Source organism: Aegilops tauschii, chromosome 2 (assembly GCF_002575655.3).
Source record: "Aegilops tauschii subsp. strangulata cultivar AL8/78 chromosome 2, Aet v6.0, whole genome shotgun sequence".
In the NCBI taxonomy this organism is placed as follows: Eukaryota; Viridiplantae; Streptophyta; class Magnoliopsida; order Poales; family Poaceae; genus Aegilops; species Aegilops tauschii.
In genome coordinates this window covers 51,581,413-51,591,805 of record NC_053036.3, presented here as the reverse complement: position 1 = coordinate 51,591,805, position 10,393 = coordinate 51,581,413, and the positions used below count along the sequence as shown (strand labels likewise).

General features: G+C 43.4%; 1 protein-coding gene and 1 long non-coding RNA gene across 6 annotated transcripts; both read right to left on the bottom strand.

Moving 5' to 3' along the window:
* Positions 1 to 514: 514 nt before the first annotated feature.
* LOC109769774 (protein FAR1-RELATED SEQUENCE 5-like) lies at positions 515 to 5,311 on the bottom strand. Its single transcript, XM_040399054.3, has 4 exons — positions 5,176 to 5,311; positions 4,367 to 4,494; positions 2,653 to 3,912; positions 515 to 2,344 (listed from the first exon to the last, which is right to left on the bottom strand). Exons 2-4 carry the CDS (start codon positions 4,482 to 4,484, stop codon positions 1,146 to 1,148), a joined length of 2,577 nt encoding a protein of 858 aa, XP_040254988.2. The 5' UTR covers positions 4,485 to 4,494; positions 5,176 to 5,311; the 3' UTR covers positions 515 to 1,145.
* A 552-nt stretch (positions 5,312 to 5,863) lies between these two features.
* On the bottom strand, positions 5,864 to 10,145 carry LOC109769772 (uncharacterized). 5 transcript variants are annotated; one of them, XR_012201741.1, is made up of 5 exons: positions 9,473 to 10,145; positions 9,358 to 9,398; positions 8,497 to 8,601; positions 6,282 to 6,491; positions 5,864 to 6,176 (listed from the first exon to the last, which is right to left on the bottom strand). It is a non-coding gene; the product is annotated as an uncharacterized lncRNA (long non-coding RNA). The 5 variants fall into 5 exon arrangements; XR_012201743.1 differs by having other exon boundaries at positions 9,487 to 10,105; XR_012201740.1 differs by having other exon boundaries at positions 9,304 to 9,398; positions 9,473 to 10,057.
* Positions 10,146 to 10,393: the final 248 nt, after the last annotated feature.

Below are 10,393 nucleotides of genomic sequence, written 5' to 3'. Positions count from 1 at the left end.
CGAAGATGGCGGGTCAGTAATGGGCTTAAGGCCCAGAGGCGGCTCAAGGCCCGTAGTGGTAAACCGCCGTAAGGCGTGACTTGTAGTGTAAGGCAAGAATAGTTAAGAGTCCGAGCCGGACGCTGTTTATAAGCCGGCCGGGACTGTGAGAGCCGCTGGGCGTTAACCTCTCTATATAAAGGGGCGACCCGGCGGCGGTTCAGGACAAGTAGGATCAGATCGATAGCCAGGCAGAACGGTTTAGCTCCTGGTCATCGAAACCCTAAGTAATACCACCTCAACTGGAAGTAGGCTTTTACCTTCAACGTAAGGGGCCGAACCAGTATAATCTTCGTGTCCTTTGTCCCGTTTAACCCCTTTAAGCTTCCTAGCGGCGATGGCTCCACGACTAAGTCCTTGCTCGAGGACATCTGCCGTGACAATTCCACGACAACAATGGGTTAGTTTTTTTGGCTAGTACTCCATCATTTTTTTCCATCTAAATACCCGGTAACTTAGTAGTGTAGCATTTTAAAAGTTCGTTCACCTTTTTGCTTATCTTATTTTGCTTTTTAACACATTTTTTATTTTTTTCCTTACAGCACCGATTGCGGTTTCTTCGCGTTCAAGATCTTGGAGTTCTGGGATGGTAAAAATATCCCGACAATAACTAAGGAGCAGATCCCGGCGCCGAGGAAGATATTGACAAGCATGTGGCTGGACCATCCTCTTAACAAATGCACACAATGGCGCTATCACTTGTTCAATAAGGAGTAATTGATGTGAGAAATTTGCACCAATATAAGTTTTGATTTTAAGTTTAAGAACGATGATAGTTTTATACATTTTTTTCTGGGCTGATTACTATCTTTTTTATACATTTTTGCTGATAACTTATGATAGTCAATGCTGATAACATACTATAACAGGTGCTGATAACTTTCTTCTTCATGGCATCATAACATTTTGCTCACAAACAAAAAAGATAACTAATCTCATTCTCATTTCTGAAAATCCCCATTACATTCTGGACGATAACTTACATGTTTCAGTGCTGATAACTTTTCATTACATGGTGTCTCGACACCGTTTTACACAATAAAATGGGTAAAATTGATAAGTAAAATCTCTAACTTGCATTTTAATGCCCATCTAACTTGCATTTCTCAGTGCGGGATGGGTAAGGTACATTTGCGTTTATCATGATCTGTCGACCCGCAGACTCGACACTTCCTCTCTTTTTTTGGCTTTGCAATGTCAAATGGGTGTTGGAATCTTTTCTCTCTCGGACGCCCTTTTGTAGTAGACTTTGGTGGGTCTAGTATCACTCTTGTGTTTGATGATTGGGATCCCTCGGCATGTGAGCCCTGGAACTGGAAAATATTGCCAGACACATGCGTGACAGGAATGCTTCCTTGATGCGCTACTGGGACACCTTCAGTGGCACTAGTCCCTGGTGGTGAAGAAAACATTTGTGCTTCTTTTCCCTCATCTTTTTCCTTTCTTGCTTTCTTTAGCTGCCTCTTTTTTAGTGCATCCATGTCGTCTCTGAAAGCATTAACATGTTTCCTTGCCAATGTCATCCCTTCATCAGTAGTGCAAGCGTCTTTTGCTTGTTCCTTGAAATCATTCAGAATAGATGTATATCTCATGATATTTTTTCCTTCCTCTGTCATTCCCTTCTTAACTGTTGGCTGTTGGTAATCAGGCTGAACAAGATCCTCTTCTGGATCCCATGTCCACCTATCCAGGATATACCTCCTCGGTATCTCGTAGACTCCAATATGTTCCATTACTCGTAGTATGTGTGCGCACAATAGTCCATCGCGATCAAACTTGCAGCAAGTGCATGAGTATAACCCTTCATCCTTGTTCGCCTGCACATGGTAGTCCCTATCCCCATACTTTGGTAGTATGCCTCGGAGCGACCACATCCTGAAGGTTCCATCTTGCAAAGTGTCGCATCCGTAAGCAGTCTTTAGCTTCATCTCTACCTGGAACTTGGAGAACAGATTTTGTGTGTATATCCCTCGCATCTGTAACTTGATTGGGTTCAATGAATACATGTCTGCCTCTTTGTAAATTGTGTCCACTTGCTCTTTCGCCACAACCACCATTACTTTCTCCTGGATTGCAGTGTATTGAGTTGCGAATTCAATCAATGAGTTGTTGGGGTTCATGTACTTCTTGAGCACAGCATTGAATCCCTCGCTCCTTGCAGTTGTCTGCAAGAATGGAAAGAAATGCTTCATGTAGTACACTGGGGCCCAACATTTCCTATTTTCCCACAGCCATTGATAATGTTCGTTGTCGATCTGGCCATATTCGTCCATCATTGCCCACCATTTGTTTTCAAACTCTTCCTCTGTGATACACAAAACATGAGACAATTACAACATCATACACAATCATTGGTAATTAAAGTACAAGTATGCTGGTAACTTTTCTTAGTTGTTAGATGGTAACTTTATTGAACAGTTTCTCCATATCTGGTAACTTTTCTAAACCACAAGTTGGTATCAACATATGTAACTGCCCCCTGGTAATATAGCCAACAAGATCATGGTAACTTGTGTAGACCCACACATGGTAACTTGTGCATCACATCTATTCATATGGCTTCTCAAATTTGCTGCATGGTAATTAAAATGGGTCAACAGATTAGGTACGTACCAGTCAAGCTGTTGTCGACACAGTCTTTGAACACTTTGTTTAGTGGTTTATCACCGGCCATAAGTTTTCCAAGTTTCTCCTGCGCCTTCTTCATTATATGCCAGCGGCAATTTCTGTGTATTATGTTCAAGAAGACCCCGTCGATCGCACTCCTCATTGCAAAGTCCTGGTCTGTGATGATGTTTTTAGGGGCAACACCACCCATTGCATGGAGGAATGTGTTAAACAACCACACAAAGTTTTCCTTTAGTTCGTTTCGAACGAAGCCACACCCAAACTGGATGGATTGACCATGGTTATTAATTCCATTGAATGGTGCACACGGCATCTTGTACATGTTTGTCATGTATGTCGTGTCAAACGACAAACAGTCATTATACTTTGCATATGCCCTGCGTGATGCGCCATCTATCCAGAACAAGTTCTCAACCCTGTCCTCATCATCAAGTTTGATTCTCCAGTAGAAATATGAATCTTTGGCCCTCATCTCTTGGAAGTATGCAATTGTGCTCCCAACGTCCTTGTGGCGGTGCTCTAAGCGGAACTTAGCTCGTTGATTAGCAATGTCTTGTGTCGTGTAGGGTACGTCTTTAGCGCTCCCGTAGAACCATGACATCAGCTGCATCTGCCTCGCAGTCTCAACGTTGCATCCGTGCAGAACCCTCAAGAAGTCCTGCTCCTCCTTCGGAATGTACCGATGTGATGATAAGAATTTTGTTAGGGACGGCTTTTTGATCAGGGGGTGATTGTGGGTGTCCTCGAAACGGTCAACAGTCCACCATGCATCATCGTGGGGTAGGTACATGTGCGCTTCACATTCAGTCCTAACAACTTTCTTTTTTTTCCTCTTCTTGACAATGCTGGCTGGGTTTTCCACATCTTGCAGCTCATCCCTGTCCTTGCGTCGTTTGCCATATTTTGTACAAACTAGTAGCACCCTGCTTATAGTTCCATCAACCCTCTCTTTCTTGAATTGCTGCCTAATTGCAAAGCCAGTCCTGCGCGCGTAGGTGCTGTAGTGGTCACGTGCGCTCTCCAGGGTGTCAAATTTTGTCCCTTGTAAAGGTGTCTTAGGTGTGGAATATGCCTCCATGTTGTTGCCTTCCATATCAGCATCGATCCCAGCAGATTCTGGAGTTGCTGGTTCGCTTATTGTCTGCTCTCCAAGGCTCCCAGCTCCTGTGCTTGCATTTGTTCCAGCACTATGTGCACTTGTTCCACCACTGGGCAAGCTGTTGTTTGCGCTGATTGCCCGAGCACCTGCAATTTGGCCTGGTAGATTAGTGGAATATTACATGATAAATAACAGTTTTCCATCATGGTAGTTTTCTGAAGATTCAGTGAATGTATCTTTCTTTTCTGCCTAAACAACCCTGGTAATTTGTATACTCTGAACCTGGTATTATGAGTGCACCAATGCTGGTAATTTTCAAACCCACTTCAACAGTAAAGCATTCTTTCTGCCTAAAAAACCCTGATAATTTGCATCCTCTGAACATGGTAATATGTGTGCACCAATGATGGTAAGTTTCAAACCCACTTCAATAGTAAAGTATTCTTTTCCGCCTAAAAAACCCTGGTAATTTGCATTTTTTGGACCTGGTAATATGTGTGCACCAATGCTGGTAATTTTCAAACCCACTTCAATAGTAAAGTATAAGACTGGGTTTTTCATTCCATGATGATATGTAGACAGTAATGTTGGTAATTTTACCTGTCCCCATGATGTTTGGGTATGCTGAATTGTTGCTTGGTGTGCGCGCTGCATCGCCTTCTTCATGCATTCTACCTCCTCCTCCATCCTCTGCATTATCTCCTCTGCTAGCATCCATTTATCTACTCCTGCTTGATTTGTTTTTACGTTTGCACGTTAGTATACATTTACACGTGTTCACTCTTTTTTTGAAACTCATTGTTTTGTTTACTCTTTACACAGGTGTTTGAAGGCAAGAATCGCAGGGGTGATTGAGAAGAACACTAAACAGGACAATTACAGTACAACATGAGCATCTCCATTAAAAGGCAGCACTTTTCTTTATCCAATGTTAGTACTTAGCTAAAGTGGATGATAACTTTTACTATGTACAGATTGATAACTTGTTTACTTCATGCAGTATAACATTCTTGTAGACTGAAAAATGAACCTTTTTTGCAATGCATCTTCCATTGTATGAGATAATGATTTTTGTGGTCAATAAAGGTTCCTCTTTCCTTTATTTGTCTTTATTTTTCCATGGTAGACACAAAATCTATGTTTAGTGTAGCAAGGGAATGGGGTATTTTTTTTGGGTACTCTCTTTTGTTGCATAAAGTTGGTAACAAAAACTACGGGGGCTGGTAATTTTGCACTTAGTTGATTGGTAAGTCACTGCAATAGGCAAAATTATGAGAGAAGTCTGCTTATTCTGTTTTCTAGAGGTGAAAGGATGGTAATTTTTGCACAGATTGGGAGGGGGTGGGGTGGGGTAAGTCTTTGTATTAAGCAGAATTTTTTGGAGATTTTGGATGAGTCTTGATTCTTACTAGGGTGAGGTGATGTTGCCTGGTGATTTCTTCGTCGTATCCCTGGTAATTTCCACCGCTTCCCTGATGATCTGCTCTTGTTTGATCCAGATCTGGAGGAGGGGTAGGTCTTTGGTGTTGATTTTGAGCAGCTGTATAGGGGGGAGGGGCGTGTGGGTGGTGGGGAGGGGCGTATGGGTGGTGGGGAGGGTGAGATAGGGTATACTTGCGTGGGAGGTAAGGGTGGTGGGGGAAAGTTGCGATCTGGAAAGTTCGTCGTGGGGGGGATGGCAATTTCTGTTGAGCCTTGTACAGCAATCGGCCTGGTTAGCTGGCGGGGTGATCGTCCTGGTTAGCTGGCGGGGTGATTGGCCTGGTTAGCTAGCGGGTGATCGACAGGTATGGTATGGTATGGTAAGGTAAATTTCCTATCGGACACACTGTTGCCAAATATCGAGTTCCTTAAATAAAAGGTCAAAACAATCTGATTTTTTTTCAAATAAACTAACTTTCCATTGTGCGTTCTCGCTTTTCACATCAATCATCGGTGAGGGAGTCTTGGAGGATACCCATCTACAGTGCCAAAAAAATGTCTTACATAATGGAACAGAGCAAGTAGGTTTTTTCCCAAACTAGTGGTTGGGGCGCACCCAGGTGCGCCGCCTGAGAGGAAGCTAGGGCGGTGCTAGATAGGATGCGCCCCTTCCACTTTCTTGATTGTACCACGTGATGTTATTTCGTCAGAATCAAAATATAGCAATATGAAGTACTGGTACATGCACGTTCACATCTAAAACCAGAGGCTGGCGACGGTCGATGATACATGAGGCAATGGAAAATCACTGCTTGGGTCATGAGCGGGTAAGACGCGTCGGTCTCCTTGGCGCACTTGCCCGGATCCCCATGCCCTGACTTCACTTCCACGGCACCTTGAAGGCGTCATCGTTGGTGCAGGCGTCCCTGATGTACACCAGCAGGACGTCGCTTCAGTAGCCATCAATTGTTATCACATGCTTTTTCAGCTGCGAAACAAGGAGACAAATTGCATGAATATGATAGATCATGTGCCTAAAACATGCTCAAGGTAGTTTTTATTTTTGTTCTACACAACTACACCTCCATCTTACTTTGTTTTTGTTGCATGCTTCATCTGATTCACCAAACGGGTAGTCATCCTTCCTGTCACTCCCACCATTATTAATCACAAACTTATAAGCATAGTTCATGAGCCTACCCGCCACAACCAGCATTGTGGGATCTGTCACAACCGATTAGTTTCTACTCAGGAAGGCTGAGAAGAGAGCCCGTCGCGATCTTGTTTAGTCCTTCCATGGCACCTGAATGACAGTCCAGACCACATTAACCGGAAGTACGGTTGTGGGTTAGTAATAAGGAATGAGGTAAAATCGAGAAATACTTTAAGTATCTTGTATCAAGGCACTTGAGTAAAACGAAACAATACAAGTACAAAGGAGTGACTTCACGGAAAGTGAAGCAAGGCACATTCCTGTCCCGACGCCGTGCCCGACGCGCTGGACTGGAGGCATAGCGGCGCCGTCACCATGGTCAAGCACCAGTGCAAGCGTGGTAAGCACCATGCTTGTGAATCTGTTGTTCTACACTTGACATTGCAGCACTCATCTATATTCCCTGTTAGAATTTTATTGTTTCTGTAGTTATTTGGTTTTATTGCTAAAGCTTAGATATTGAGATGTGGTGCATAAGCACTTCAAAAGCATAGTGATCCATTAACTAGAATCCATGTTAGGGAGCAGAAGCTGACAGGTACAAGCTAACCACCCTTGCATAACGCGTCAGGTAACAATGGTGGTAGATAAATTGGTTAGCACTTGGCAATTAGCAACTTGTTTGGCTATCATACTTGGCAAAGATCATCGTGCCCACTTAAAAAGTGGTTGAAAAAATGCCTATGTTTAGTTTTTGCAGGCCCAATTTCCAGTTTTACTGCCTACATTTATCCAAACTATACTGGCTGTAATCACTGCTCTTCCTAATAGTACATCCACAAAGTTTTTTATCCTTGATACTAAAACTTTGATATTGAGATGTTGTCACACACTCACACAACTACTCCCTCCGTTCCGAAATAGCTGACCCAACTTTGTACTAACTTTAGTACAAAGTTAGTATAAAATTGGGTCATCTATTTTGGAACGGAGGGAGTACATAAAAGCATAGTCGTACTTAGATGTATGACCAAGGCATTTTTTACGGCAAATAATTCCAATAAATAGAATCCATGCAAGCGAGAAATACAAGGAAGCTCATCTTCCTTGCGCTGTGCATTTGAGAAAAAAAATTATAATAATTGGTAAGAAGCAATTGCTGTGACGATTGATCGAAAGTGAAGCAAGATGGAAAAACAGAGAGCGGAGTAAAAGGGAAATAATAAGACAACAGCACTAAAAGTATCATGTGAGTATGTCGGCAGATCGTTTCGCGAACAATTAATCAGTACAAATGTGTGCGCATGTGTATGTTGAAACATAAATGGAAAATTAGCATATGTTGTTTCCACATGCAAATTAAATAAAAGAAATTGAACGATTTATTGAACCAAAAATGAGGTTCATGGCGTTCTCATTGACAGTTGGATTTCTAATGAACCTATGTAATTGGCAAATGGAAAGGAAAGAAAAAAGAAAAGAGAATTATTAGCATATGGTAATTAGTTGAAAGTCTCCGAATAATAAAATGAGCTACGATCAGTTGTATACAATCTATCATGATACACACAAGAAGTCATAAGAAATGAGCTCTTAAATGTAAATAATCAGAATCACAACTAAAAGCAAGATAGTTACTCTGACACTTGGGTAGACTCATAAAAAAATTACTGCTGGCACATGACACCTCATCTGAGAACTCATTTCTTAGCCTGGATTAGCAACGTTTCCTAAATTAGCTTGTTCATTAAAAAAACAAGCTTTTATCATTTGGGTGTGGAGGGATTCAGCTTGAACAGCCAACTCCTTGATGAACCTGTGAAAGCTACTGAAACGACTTTTTGTATTCTTACATTAGTAGCCAAATGTACTGATGTATAGGGATACTTTATTCTCTCTTTCTCCAAACCGAACCACTACACTTGTCAACGTCATATTGCCATCAACTGTGAAGAACAGCATCAACACAACATCATCTAGTAATAATTAGAACAGAACTTGGATAAGAACTCCAAAATGGCGCCAAAGGAGACCTCTTCTTTGATATGAGCAACCATTTCAAGAATAAGCATCTGGTTTCCATAATAGTTCCATAGGAAAAATTATGCACATACTCCAGTTTTTTTACATGGTGGTACATCAAGATTGCACATACCTCGCCTTAGCCTTTGCACTCATGCAGGTCATCTCCTTTTTGCAGGTGTACATGCGAAATTTCGATTTCAATTCGCCTTGCACAAGTACTGTCCTTAGTATAACTCTAAAATTGCATTCTTGAATTAGGGGTGCAGTGCTATTCTATTGAACGGAATACAGTGCAGAAAGACATCACTTGCAAATATTCTGAAGATCAAATCTAACAGCACATAGGCAATCTCGCGCGTTCATAGGAAAATATATTCTAGATGTTGCTCCCAAGTGGGGAAAACACATCCTTGACGATGATGCACCTAGCAACAAGAATCGCTTTTGTAGAAATCTAACTGATTCATATAACAAAGAACCAAGCTTCAGTGAATGAGAATGACTGGGTGCAGATATTCTTTGTGTGCATCTTACTATTAGTGATGGGGTCAAATATCTGATCTTTGGCTGCTTAATAGGCACGACATAATAAAATCCATCATTGAAGATGAGCTTGTGGCATCTACTTAAGACAAGTGCTTGTAAGAAACGGAGCAAAATAAATTCATTTTGGTTCTCACATTACCCGATCAGATTTAACAGGGTGAGGCTACCCATCACCGGTTAGGCTACCTATCCACAGATCAGCAGAATCCAATTATAAATTTACTTAGCACTGCCATGGTCAAGGCAGCTGAACTTAACACCTGATAAAAGTGTGTAATCCTTTCTCTGTAGGTTTTATGTGTTTGCTCTAGTTTCAGCCATGGCATCGAAGACAGAAGTTTAACCAAAACGAGATTTGTATAAACTGAAATAGAGTATAACCAAAACGTACAAATTGTAGTTGATGTTCAGATCTGGGGGTAGATGGTGGAGAGGGGAAGCTCACCACGTTGGTGTTATGTTGGCCTGCTCCTCTGGCCGCTCTACCTGCAGAAACGAGACCAGATGGGTCAGTGAGAGAAGAGAGGGGAGATAGAGGAGATAAGATCATGTTAACTAACAGAACAAACGAGACCAGATCCGCCCGCTCAGCCAGCCAGCATCGCCCTCTTCCTCTGTCCACCGCCTCATCCCCACGCCATCCCCTTCCTCGATCCAAATCCAACACACACACACACACACAAAGAGAAAATGGATTTCATTGTGGGCTACTCCTCCCATGGCCACCCCTCCGCCTGCTGGACATCATCTCGCACCCCGGCCTCGAGTGACTCTGGTTCCGCCGCGATCGACTCGTCCACTCTGTGCACGCTCAGCCTTGACAGGAGGGGAGGGGGCAGTGGCGACGGCGAAGTCGGGGAAGGAGGGCGCCGCGGGGAAGTGCCAGCCCACACGGTCCTTGGCCAGCCGGTGGTTCCCGGCGTCACCCTCTTCCGGCGAGGCCACCCACCCTGCATCTCCTCGTGTTCACCTTCTCCCGCAGCGGTGGCGCGTCGAGCAGCCGACACAGGGAAGAGGAGGGGCTCGGAGCAGTCGCGAGGAGAATCGGGGGAGAGAAGAGGCGGCGGCGGCGGCGGCGGCGGCACGAGAGAAGGTTGCGTGCGATGTGAAATTTTGGAGGAAAGGATAAGGAAGGGGTGGGGCTCGAGGCAACTTCCTCCCTCTTGCTCTTTTTGTCTTCCAGTTAGTCCGACGTGGACATCGCGAGCGCTCGCGCTTGATGCACAGCTGAATGGTTTTAATTGTTCCCTATCAGTTGTTCTGTTGTTGGTCCCTGAATGATTTTGGCACCACAAAAAAGAAAAAAAACCTGCACCCCGATCGTTTGGTAACCTAGCAGTTGACAGTATGAGCTTGTACTTGTTGACACCCAAATGTACGTATTTGCACCATGGAGTAAATCACAGGGCAAATCAAAGCAAGACAGGACGATGTAGTAGTTACTAACGAGCTTGAGACACTCGCTGAGACAAGGGAAGACA

Coding starts and splice junctions, on each gene's coding strand:
- LOC109769774 (XM_040399054.3), bottom strand. CDS start 4,484: ATGGATGCTAGCAGAGGAGATAATGCAGAGGATGGAGGAGGAGGTAGA. Junction 3,913..4,366: donor CCCAAACATCATGGGGACAG/GTAAAATTACCA, acceptor GCCAAATTGCAG/GTGCTCGGGCAATCAGCGCA. Junction 2,345..2,652: donor TGTCGACAACAGCTTGACTG/GTACGTACCTAA, acceptor TGTGTATCACAG/AGGAAGAGTTTGAAAACAAA.